The sequence below is a fragment of the Lethenteron reissneri genome, chromosome 52 (assembly GCF_015708825.2).
Source record: "Lethenteron reissneri isolate LAM-NWPU_2019-01 chromosome 52, ASM1570882v1, whole genome shotgun sequence".
In the NCBI taxonomy this organism is placed as follows: domain Eukaryota; kingdom Metazoa; phylum Chordata; class Hyperoartia; order Petromyzontiformes; family Petromyzontidae; genus Lethenteron; species Lethenteron reissneri.
The window spans coordinates 9062351-9075549 of NC_083830.1; the positions used below are offsets into that span (position 1 = coordinate 9062351).

Genomic DNA, 13199 nt, shown 5'->3' on the forward strand with positions numbered 1-13199 from the left:
CAGACTGGATGTTCTCGTCATCACCACCACCATCATCATCAGTTGTCGTCGTCATCGGGAGATAAAGTCTCGAGGTCTATTTAATCATCACCACCACCATCATCGCCGTCGTCGTGACCTCAAGGTGCTGTCGAAGTGAAGAGATTGCCAATCACCATTGGTACCTCATTTGCCAGTAAAAAATATGATAATTGTTTTTTTACCCGTTTATCAGGCAACAAAACTGACACCTTTTTTACGAGGAGTTATCAGATTGCCAATCGTCGCGGTCCCTCATCGCAGCCACGCTGCTCACGCCTACCAACCAGACTCGCCGTCTCTTCATCGGCGGTCACGCTCCATCCACTGCTGGATGATGGCCTCCCGCCAAGCCGTCGCCCATTTCTCTCTCACAGCCCTGCGTTGTAACTATAAACCCAATTATCAGCGCCCCCCCCCCCCTAAAAAATCTTTAAATTGGGAAAATGTCCCCGCCCCAATCGTGTGGACGAGCGCAGGTTGACAGTCACCGACATTCGTCAGGCTATTTCAGTTTTTACGACCTTATTTTGTTTGCCTTTCCCACGTGCATTCACCGTACATACAGAGAGAGAGAGGACAGTACGACCGCATGGAATGGAATAACTATTTTCTGTCGACTGCTCGGGGGCAGGGGAGACGGGGGAGCAGGGAGTGGGGGGGGCAGCCACGGAGCCATGGTGACCAGACACCCATGCTCTTGCTCACGGTTGCCTGGGAGGCACAAAATCTCCCCGGGAATCAAGCGGCGACGCTAATCAGCGGCACCAGCCATCGCAGGTGCCAGCCAGGTCACGGGTTTCACTTCCAGAGCTCGACTATCATTAGCATCGTCGTCGTCGTCGTCGTCAGCCACGAGCAATCCGCTGCTGGATGAAGGCCTACCCCAGGCCGTCGCCATCGTCTCTCGCGGGCCTGCGATGTAACGAACGACATCGCGAATGCTCACGAGCCAGATTCCATCGCTCCATCTCCTCCCAGAGCAACAGACATTTCTACATTTTGGAACGTCAGACCAGTTGCACGATGCTCGCGAAACTTATACGAGACATTTTCCAAACTTCCCAAGGCAGGACTCTCCTGAGAACGGTGTCTCTTGTGATTCTCCGAGACGATCCTGGAATAACATTATTATTCACGGCTAACATCAGTGGCAAGATATTTCTTAACCAGTCCTGGGAAATGCCCCTTCAAATAACTCCCACGACCCACACAGCGTGGGGAGGCCCCTCATCCAGCAGTGGAGTGACACGGGGGGCTATACGTGTACACGGGCACTGTCCCTGTACACGTGGTACGATGATTGACTGCAGATGGTGAAGAAGGCTTTTGAAATCAATGCCAACACTAGGCAAAAAACGCAAACCCCCTTTAACCGCATTCAATTGACAGAGCCTGTCCAGAGGTGGCAAGCCCACATGTTGACTGCCCGACAATTTCCTTTTCTTGACGCGATACGCATGCGATTATATAGTTACGTATATATTTTTTAAACGATTCAAATTTATTTCCAGCGACTGCGCCGCTTGGGCGGTGATGCGAGGGTGGTGCTCGGTTCAACGCGATGGCCAAGGCCAGCGAGCGTGCGACATCCGACCCGTTTCTGGTCTCCCCTCCTCCGCCAGCCGGCAACTGCCCGGCGTGGTGAGGAATGGTCAAAGTACGGTCAAAACGGCGACGGGTTTTATTTCTTCCTGTTGGTTCAGCGAAGCGGCGAACCTACGCAAAATAAAAACTCACCTCCGCCCAAACACAACGCGTTATAATCCGCAGCACTGCGGCAATGCAGCACTGCAATTGATGTCGTCATCATCATCGGCCATGGTCAATCTACTGCCGGACGAATGCCTCCTCAATCTGCTACCAGCATTTGACTGAGTTGACAAACGACTTGGAAAGGGCCGCGCATTATTAGACGGTGTGATATATATATTATAGGCAGGGCTTAATCTCTCACTCGATATTTTCTGGAACACCGCTAATCTGGCCTGGGATTAGTTGGGATTAGTTGGGAGTAGGCATGATTATTGGCGTAAGGCGTTGCCACAGTAGTAGAACACACGCCGTCCGTGATAATCGGATGTTACCATACCCTATATTCCTGCATGCCACCGCGGCATCACGAGGACAAAACAAGACGAGATGGGGTGTGACGTGATCAAATAATTCTCAGATGGCGTTCCGGGCTGTTCCGCCTGAAATCAAGCACTGCAAATAGGGGTTATGCATGTGATAGAGTAACGATTTTTTTTCCCGTGTATATATACACAGGGTGCTTTAAAAAAATGTTAACACTTCTGAGAATTTACAAGGATACCACGAGAAATGTGCCTCCTGGGTCTGGAGACCACCTGGGAGAAGATTCCTGGCACGTGTTGACAATGATGGCGAACAAGTGGAGACTCTGACTTTTTGAAGCTATTAACATTACACTTGCTATCATGTTACAGTGTATTATTATCCGTTCCTTTCCCACACCGCTGGACCGATTCGATGCCGTCCACGGAGCGCGACGCCGAGACGTCTGGCAGAGCGTGACGTCCCCAAACAATCACAAACCCACAAAAATGCATTGCATAACAAGGGTGCAGTGAAACGTATTCCACGTCGTGCGTTCAGAGCCCCCTCGGCGATGATGCATCAGGCGCACTGGCACCGACAACGTAAAGACAAACAAGTGAGTTTGTGCGTCGATTCAAGCCCGCTCACGTATGTATGCAGAACTTCTTTCACACCATACGTGGCCGAACAACACGTGCCGGCGTTGTTCGGCGTTTAAGGTTCGAACAAAGCAGGTCTTACTTCATGGCCTCTCTCATTATCTCCCTCTACGCTGAAGCAGCGCCATTGCCCTGAATGTCAGGATAACGTTATGGAGGAAGAATAATACTATTTCTATTTTACCAGGTAAGGCCCACTGAGTCTTTAACTCTTTTTCAGATGCGACTGGGCCACAGACGATAGCTCAACGAAGCGGCTTATCGTGTAAATATTTATAGCAGCAAAATACTCTATAAACGCGTGATATTGATTCTAAATGTGGAGGGAAAATCGGAAAACCTTGAAAAAAATCCACGCGACCTCGGGGAGAGAGAGAGAGATGCAAACTTTAAATATATGAAGAATATAGTCAGAGGGTTTGTCCCCTCTATATTTGCGCTAAAGAGAAGCGTTGCATCAACTTAGAGACCATGAGGACAAGTGCTGTCATGACGTGTACCGATATCACAAAGGCCCTCTCCAGTAGAGCCTTGGCTGTCGAGGCGGCCGCTGTTAGCGAGCACCCGTTGAGGCTGTACGGCGCACGAGGGGGTGGTGTGACCCGGCCGCCTTTGTATCCCCGATACGGATGTTTATACTGAACGGCGCACTGGGTACTCGTTCGAGAACAATTCGTCCCTGGGGAGTCACAGAACCCGTTCAGGAATCGCTCGCCACTCATGTTAGCCATGGCTGGGAATTGAACTTAGGTGGCTACGTTCATAGGGTAGTGCGTGAACCACCGTCCCACCACTACCCCCCCCCCCCCAACACTCACGAAGACCTCTCATCCAGCCTTTAAATAGCAGTGAACGTTCTGTTAGCAGGCACCTATTACGCTAAATTATTTATACTGCACACAAGCTAAGTACATTACTATTTGTCACATCTGACAAATAATAATTATAATAATAAAGTGGGTTTATGCGAACCTTAGTCAAACTTGCTGATTGCTTCACTTTGTCATTTCTGCATACGTTTTACGGGGGGGTATATAGCGATCACGCGACACGCTGGGATCGCTGGTGCAACGTTAACGTTGGCACGGGGGGGTCGGGGAGAGCGATGAGTGACTTGTGAGTGAGGGGACCGCTGACCCCGCAGACTGCCCTGGGACCGGCTGTTGGTGCCGAGTCGCCCACGTTGCTTCACGTCAGCGTCTCTCTCTCTCCTCTCTCTATCCCACGTGCTCCCATCTCCCTCTTCTCCACCGTCCCACCCCACGAGATGCGGTCGCGGTTGTGACACTCAACCTTTCCGCTACTTCGTGTTTTCACGTCTTGTTTGTTGTTGTAACGTTGTGACCCCGTGCCCCTACTGGGCATCTGTTAGATAAAGAGCTTCATAGCTCATCGGATTCCTCCAGTATAAATAAATATTTCGATTCCGTTGTTTTTGTTGGTACACTGGCCACCGAGCTATTTTGCAAAGAGTTAAATCCCCGTTTCCTACGTGTCCATTTGACACACGTTGTTTGGCAATGACAGCACAGTTGGTTCTTATCAGTCAGCTTTTATTATTTAAAATGTATTATTTATAGTTTGTATTTAATTTTATTATCTGTTATTTTTATTTTCTATCTACGTGACTTTACCGAAAGAACCAATAATATAAGCTTCTTATCAGTCATCCCCTTATCAGCAAGCAGCCTTCCCCGCTGCTATCGTCATCGTGACAAAGACGAGTTCTAGTGTTCTAGTGGACACAAACACAGAGAGCTCCCCCCCCCCCCCCCATATAGCCTGAACAGACCTCTGGGGGCAACTGCTGTTAAGCGAGCGGCCACTTATGAAGGCGTTGCAAGGCACACGAGGGGGTGGGTGGCCACAGGACGCCACGGTGGCTATGAGATGTTAACAACCTCGCCTGGTATGCAGGAGGTTGTGGGTTCGATCCCGACCCTGACGCCTGCTGCTGTATATTTGTAGTTTGCAGGGTCTCTCTCCCCGTGGTCGCGTGGATTTTTCTCCGGGTCCTTCCGTTTTTTCTCCCTCCACGTTTCGAATCAACATCACCCGTTTAGAGTAATTTGGCTACTGCTATAAATGCGATAAACTTTGCACGCGATAAGCCACTTAACCGTTGGGATGTCATTTGTGATAGCCAGGTAGCTTCTGAAAAATAAAGATCCAGCGGAATATGAGCTCAGTGAGTTTTACCCGGTAAAAATCTAAATAGTTGAAAGTTTTAGTTTGTTACCAGAGTCGCGCAGCATTTGCCGTGACACTCGTCAAAAGCCGTGGCGGCGTTTGTGGTGGTGATGGGAGGAGGTTTGGAACCAATTGTGTGGCCCCGCTTTCAGCAGCAGCCCGAACCACCACCACCACACCCACCCCACCCGAATAAGGAACTTAGATCGTGATGTTAAAAAAAAAACAACTTCGGCCACCCACCCCTTTCCTCGTGTAGATTGTTGTTCCTCTTCCAAAATACGTTGACAAAGATCACCAGTGGCACGGTCGGCAGACCGCCCATCGCGTTCGAGGCATCGTCCGGGGCGACTGCTCATTGCAACGCCTCCGGAACGGAACGGATTACGACGACGACGACGAAAACGACCCAAACCGGTGGCCGATTTGACGGCGAAGAGAGTTCAGAGGCAAGAGAGAGAGAGAGGAGAGAGAGAGAAACACGCCGGGCGAAGCATGACCGCCGTGGAGGAAGAACATTCGATGTTGCGCGCTCTCACGAGTACGGTGCTTTTTCTGAAATATTTTGCTGTCTTCTCTTGGATGTTCTGTTTGCACATAGTCACGTAGCCACTTTAAGATGTTTTCTTGTTCATGTTTTTTTTATTTGTTGCGGTTGCACCCGATTCAAGAGCCGAATGGCTCACAGGGCTATACCGAATAAATGAACTTGAACTTGAGTCCATCACTGCGTGACGGTTAAGGGACAGCCCGCGTGCAGGAGGGGGGGGGGGGGTCATGATGAATTTTTGACGTGACGGCACTCACTACATGGGATGCGCGTTACCTTCATCCAGCAGCCAATAGAGCCGGGGCCGACTGATGATGGCCAACGCTGCTAAATTACAGGTGTGCAAATGGGGAGTCACCTGCAGTTGCTGTTCGTTGCATTGTGCGGTCGCAACAGCGATGCCGGCGTGTTAGTTTACATAGGGCAGGCACGAACACCCCCCGTCACATGCTTGTGCTTCGGGCATGGCACATCAAGGACCGGTATGTCATCGCAACGTCTACAAGTGCGCGGTTGACAAGACGTCCATCATCAACCATCATCATCACCGCCACCTTTCCCACCCCGCACCTCCGATTAGCGCGCTCGCACGGTGCGAAATAAGTTGAACACACAGTGACACACAGAGACACACAGATACACACCACACACACAGTAACATACGACACACAGACACACAAAGACAAAGATCCCCCGTGTAGCCTGAAACAGACTGTTGGGGCAAGTGCTGTTAGCGAGCACCTATGAAGGCCGGCAAGGCACACGAGGGGGTGGGTGGCCAACACCACGCCCGGCCGTCTTTGTCTCCCCAGTGTCGATGTTTACACATCGCACCAGGTACTCATTTGAGACCGAGTCGACCTAGGGGAGGCCCAGGACCGGTTCAGATAATCGTCACTGGTGTTGGCCGTGAGCGGGAATCGAACTCCGGTCGCCAAGTTCGTAGCACAGCGTAGCGCTAACCGCAACACTACCGCTGCCCACACAGACACACACACAATGACACAGTGACACAGTGACACGCGCAGTGACACAGTGACACGCACAGTGACACAGTGACACAGTGACACGCACAGTGACACAGTGACACAGTGACACGCACAGTGACACAGTGACACAGTGACACGCACAGTGACACAGTGACACGCACAGTGAAACAGTGACACGCACAGTGACACAGTGACACGCACAGTGACACAGTGACACGCACAGTGACACGCACAGTGACACGCACAGTGACACGCAGTGACACGCACAGTGACACGCACAGTGACACAGTGACACGCACAGTGACACAGTGACACAGTGACACGCACAGTGACACAGTGACACAGTGACACGCACAGTGACAGTGACACAGTGACACGCACAGTGACACAGTGACACAGTGACACGCACAGTGACACAGTGACACAGTGACACGCACAGTGACACAGTGACACAGTGACACAGTGACACGCACAGTGACACAGTGACACAGTGACACGCACAGTGACACGCACAGTGACACGCACAGTGACACAGTGACACGCACAGTGACACAGTGACACGCACAGTGACACAGTGACACGCACAGTGACACAGTGACACGCACAGTGACACAGTGACACGCACAGTGACACAGTGACACAGTGACACGCACAGTGACACAGTGACACAGTGACACAGTGACACAGTGACACGCACAGTGACACAGTGACACGCACAGTGACACGCACAGTGACACAGTGACACACACACGCACAGTGACACAGTGACACACACACGCACAGTGACACAGTGACACACACACGCACAGTGACAGTGACACAAACACGCACAGTGACACAGTGACACACACACAGTGACACACACACGCACAGTGACACAGTGACACACACACAGTGACACAGTGAAACACACACAGTGACACAGTGACACACACACAGTGACACACACACGCACAGTGACAGTGACACACACACGCACAGTGACAGTGACATACACACACAGTGACACAGTGACATACACACACAGTGACACAGTGACATACACACACAGTGACACAGTGACATACACACACAGTGACACAGTGACTACACACACAGTGACACAGTGACATACACACACAGTGACACAGTGACATACACACACAGTGACACAGTGACATACACACACAGTGACACAGTGACATACACACACAGTGACACACACACAGTGACACAGTGACACACACACACACAGTGACACAGTGACACACACTCAGTGACACAGTGACACACACAGTGACACAGTGAACACACAACACAGTGACACAGTGACACACACAGTGACACAGTGACACACACACAGTGACACAGTGACACACACACAGTGACACAGTGACACACACACAGTGACACAGTGACACACACACAGTGACACAGTGACACACACACAGTGACACAGTGACACACACACAGTGACACAGTGACACACACACAGTGACACAGTGACACACACACAGTGACACAGTGACACACACACAGTGACACAGTGACACACAGTGACAGTGACACACAGCGACACACAGTGACAGTGACACACACCACATACACAGAGAGACACACACCACACACAGAGAGACACACACCACACACAGACACAGAGACACACACACAGTGACACACACACAGTGACATACCACACGCGTACACACACACACCACCGGCATCTCATCCGGCTTCATTCGGTCGCTGTCAGTCGAGTCTCTCGAGCCACGCGTCAACAACAACAACATCATCAACAACATCAACAACAATGTCAACAACAACATCAACCAGCGCACGACGCACGCGCGGCGCATCTGGCTGCAACCACGGGCAACGGCGTGGACCGTCACGGCGCGTGGCCCCGCCGTGAACGGCGAGTGGCGATTCTCTTCCACGGAGCTCTCCCGCCACGAGAGAGCGACAGAGGCGAGGGCCGAATGCCGCCGCTACTCACAGAGACACCACCCACCACCCCCACCACCACCAGCCAACACAACAACAACAACACAGGCTGACAGCTCCTCCGCCTGCCAGGCGGCCTAGGCAACCGGCACAGCCTACGGTCTCGCCTGGAGCCACCGTGCCGGGGGAAGGGGCCCGCTGCCCGGCCTCACCTGTCGCGTGCGGGCCCTTGCCGGCCTCGGCGGCCTCCTCCCCGGGGTGCGACGTTTCGGTGCGGGCACCGTCACCGGTACCACCCGCGTGGTGTTCAGCGGCGACCTCGACCTCCTCCTCCTCGTCCTCCTCATCATCATCATCGTATTTCTTGCCTTCGTGAATCTTCGTGGGGGTCACCACGAAGCGCACCGGCATGGCTCCGTCTCGATGCGTGCGCTCGACCGCGGGCAGCGAGAGAAGCGCGCGCCGTCTCGAGCGGCGGCGTCTCGAACTTTTAAACCCGGGGGAGGGGTCACCCCCCCTCTCCCTCCCTGCCCCGCCCCCTTAACCCCCCCCCTCCTCCTCCTCACTGCCCCGCCCCCTTAACCCCCCCCCCCTCCTCCTCACTGCCCCGCCCCCTTAACCCCCCCTCCTCCTCCTCCTCACTGCCCCGCCCCCTTAACCCCCCCTCCTCCTCACTCCCCCGCCCCCTCCCCCTCACGTGCCCTCCCCCTCACACCCCCTCCCTTCCCCCGCCCTCTTCCACCCTCCCCCCACCGCCCCCTTACCCCCTCCTTCCCCCGCCCCCTTACCCCCTCCCCCCACCGCCCCCTACCTCCTCTCTCCCCCGCCCCCTTACCCCCTCCATCTACCGCCCCCTTACCTCCTCCTGCCCCCTCACCCCCTCCCCCTCCCTCCCTCCCCCACCCCCATACCCCCACCCCCTCCCTCCCCAACCCCCTCCCCCACCCCTGACCCCTCCCCCACCTCCTCCCTCCTCCCCAACCCCCTCCCTCCCCCACCCCCTTACCCCCCACCCCCTCCCTCCCCCCTTGCCCCCACCCCCTCCCTCCCCCACCCCCTCCTTCCCCAACCCCCTCCCTCCCCCACCCCCTTACCCCCACCCTCTCCCTCCCTCCCCAACCCCCTCCCTCCCCCACCCCCTGACCCCCACTCCCTCCCACCCCCACCCCCTCCCTCCCTCCCCAACCCCCTCCCTCCCCCACCCCCTTACCCCCACCCCTCCCTCCCCAACCCCCTCCCTCCCCCACCCCCTTGCCCCCTCCCTCCCCCACCCCCTTACCCCCACCCCCTCCCCCACCCCCTTACCCCCACCCCCTTACCCCCACCCCTCCCTCCCCAACCCCCTCCCTCCCCCACCCCCTTACCCCCACCCCCTCCCTCCCCCACCCCCTTACCCCCACCCCTCCCTCCCCAACCCCCTCCCTCCCCCACCCCCTTGCCCCCACCCCCTCCCTCCCCAACCCCCTCCCCCACCCCCTGACCCCCACCCCCTCCCTCCCTCCCCAACCCCCTCCCTCCCCCACCCCCTCCCCCCCTTTCCCCCTCCCTCCCCCCCTTGCCCCTACCTCCGGACCGAGTCACCTTGTTCGGCGTTGATCTCCCGCCTCGGGAGCGACGCTCGAACGGGGGGGGGGGGGCGCGCGCGTGGAGCTGGGGGCGGGGCTGGCGTGCGACGTGGGGGTCATTGCCCCCGGGGTGTTTTACGTTTCCGAACCCCCACAACCCCTCCCCCCTACCCCCCCTAACCCCCATACCCCCCTAACCCCCACACACCCCCACCTACCCCCACCCTACATACCCCCCCTACCCACCTCACACCCCCACACCCCCTACCCCCCCTAACCCCCACACCCCCCTAACCCCCACACACCCCCACCTACTCCCCCCTACATACCCCCCCTACCCACCTCACACCCCCACACCCCCCTACCCCCCCTAACCCCACACCCCCCTAACCCCCATACACCCCCACCTACCCCCCCCCACATACCCCCCCTACCCACTTCACACCCCCACACCCCCTACCCCCCTAACCCCCACCCCCCTAACCCCCACACACCCCACCTACCCCCCCACAACCCCCCACCTACACCCCCTACCCCCCCTACCCCCCTAACCCCCTACACCCCCACCTACCCCCCCCACATACCCCCCCTACCCACCTCACACCCCCACACCCCCCTACCCCCCCTAACCCCCACACCCCCTAACCCCCATACACCCCCACCTACCCCCCCCCCACATACCCCCCCTACCCACCTCACACCCCTACACCCCCCTACCCCCCTAACCCCCACACCCCCCTAACCCCCACACACCCCCACCTGCCCCTCCACATACCCCCCTCCCCACCTCACACCCCCCTACCCCCCGATCCCCCCAAACCTCCCCTACCGCCCCTACCGCCCACACCCCCCACCCCTCCCGCGCGCTGACTCACGTGCGTGGGCGGCGCGCCAACCCGATGGGGGGGGGGGGTTTCCGCGATGTGATTGGTTGTGGTTTCAGTGGGGGGCGGGCTTTGGGTGATGTGGGCGGGGCTTGTTGCGGGGTGGGCGTGGCTACAGCCGCGGGTGGGCGTGGTTTGTACAGAACCAACGAGAAGACGTTAAAACCAATAAAAGAGGTTTTTTGGGGTGAGAGCGCGTAAATAAATGTGTCGTTAAACCCGCCACCACCCGACACACCCAATTAGTTAGTTTTAGTGTCATGTTAACAGAGCGTGCCAATAACGAATTGACACGTTCTGTTTACGTGACAAACCTATATATTTACACGATCTCACCCCAAAAAACCTGCATTATGGATGATATTGGTCGCGAAAGTCCTACTACGTGTTAGAACGTTAAAAACCGGTTAAATATAATGCTGTAAACCGGTTTTTTTAAGATATATACTGTTACTGTGTTGTCAATGATGCCTGCCAGGTGAGTCCAGCAGGTTGCGAGTTCGAATGCTCATTGGGTGTTGACTCAGGCCATCATCATCCCTTCGAGGTCGATAAAATATCTACCTGTAACGCGCTGTATCCACCCCTTTGGAGCGCAGCGCGTGATTCCACTGTTGCTACCGCTTTTGTGATGTTTTTTTACGCGACTTTACCACTGAAAACGCAGTGTCGTAAAAAAAATAAACCGACTTTGCTACAAAGTAACGAGCTTAAATGCAGAAGCGGGATACGGAGTGTTTATCGATCGGCACGGAATGACGCACACGCCACTGGTTCCGCGACCTCTGTTTTCTGTTCGATATATATCGTGCTGCGTTATAAATTGTGTCATCAATGAATAAGGTACAATTGACCAGGGGGTGAGTTGGTGTTTTTAACACTGTGACAGGAAACAGGTGATACATTACCACCATTCTTCAGGTGGTTAATGTACCAGGTGAACCCACGATACCTCGCTGATCTCGTCAAGGAGCATAAATCCATCACGCGAACTCCGATCATCCTCCCAGCGTCGGCTTTTGGCTCAGCCATCGAACAAAGGCAGTGGTCAACACATTTCAGATGCGTTCCTGCGGCCGTCTGGAACGCTCTTCCTTCTGATATTAGGAAGCCATGGGGATATATGCACTTTTAAGTCATCATCTAGATGGACAAATGCATTTATTTCGAACTCCTTTTGGCCTTTTGCTTGTCTCCCCCACGCCTCCGATTAGCACGCACGTTTGGCTACGTACGGTGCGAAAGAAGTTCAGCATTGTACATACAGGGGTGGCGACACGTTCCTAACAGCCCCTTGAGTATTCTCCTACCCGGTGTTAGGAGACGCGTGCAGGGTGCTACGTCAATCCAAAAGAGGTTTTTGCGTTTGATCGCATAAATGTGTCGTTAAACCCGCCACCACCCGACACAGCGGGTTAGCAAGGTTTGTCGCGGAAACAAAATGTGCCAATTCGTGACTAGTTCTGCACTCACGAGCGTGTTGGAGAGTAAACCCACTACAGAATTTACAATCCGAGTGCCGTGACGTTTCGACGGTAATTACAACAACCAGCATCATCAGGCGACGACCAGAGTTATGCAGAAATCCTGTTTCGGTCTTAAATATTTCTCCGTAACTCTGGCTGTCGCCTGATGATGCTGGTTGTTGTAATTACCGGCGAAACGTCACGGTACTCAGATCGTACATGCTGTAGTGGGTTTACTCTCCAACACGCCGGTGAGTGCGGAAGTAGTCACGAATTGGCACATATTGTTTCCGCGACAAACCTTGCTAAGCGGCTGTGTTGGGCGGTGGCGGATTTAACGACACATTTATATTTACGAGATCTAGCCCAAAAACCTCTATTATGGATGACACTGGTCGCCAAAGCCTCCCACGATGACTGCGTGTTCAACTGCTACGTCATTATTGTTCGAATCGATGGTCTCGGGTCTTGTTTCACGCTCTTGTCGTAAAAGGCATCGTTGTTCAACAAAGGTCGAGGCGAGGTCGATGTCTCGGCGCTCTCCAGGCGGAACAAACGGGCGGCACTTAACTCCGTCGGAGTCACAGAGGGCGCAGAGTGGGTTGGAAACTCCACGTTGCCATGGGGAAGGAGCCAGTCGAAGTGCTCTCTCGCTCTCTCTCCATGTAACAGCCATTACGATAAAGTGTTAAATTCGTGATAAAACATACGGGGAAAAGCGCCGACAGCAGCATGTCTAGCCCAACTGTGTTCTGTATCGCCAAATGTCAATTATTAAATTCATACGCAAAAACTGACTTCTGGATTTGAAGCTTTCGTGACTGCAATGATTCATATTCTTAGGTTTTTTTCGGTAAAGTCACGTAGGTAAAAAATAAATAAAAGTAAAATAAA

The 13199-nt window shown here is 54.5% G+C and overlaps 1 protein-coding gene across 1 annotated transcript in view; it reads right to left on the bottom strand.

The window, feature by feature from the left end:
• Positions 1–8858, bottom strand: part of SLC12A7 (solute carrier family 12 member 7) — a 97438-nt gene extending 88580 nt beyond the window's left edge. Inside the window, exon 1 of the mRNA XM_061573118.1 lies at positions 8603–8858. Coding sequence (XP_061429102.1) covers positions 8603–8801 — 199 coding nt within the window. The 5' untranslated portion in view covers positions 8802–8858. The remainder of the gene's footprint in view (positions 1–8602) is intronic.
• Positions 8859–13199: the final 4341 nt, after the last annotated feature.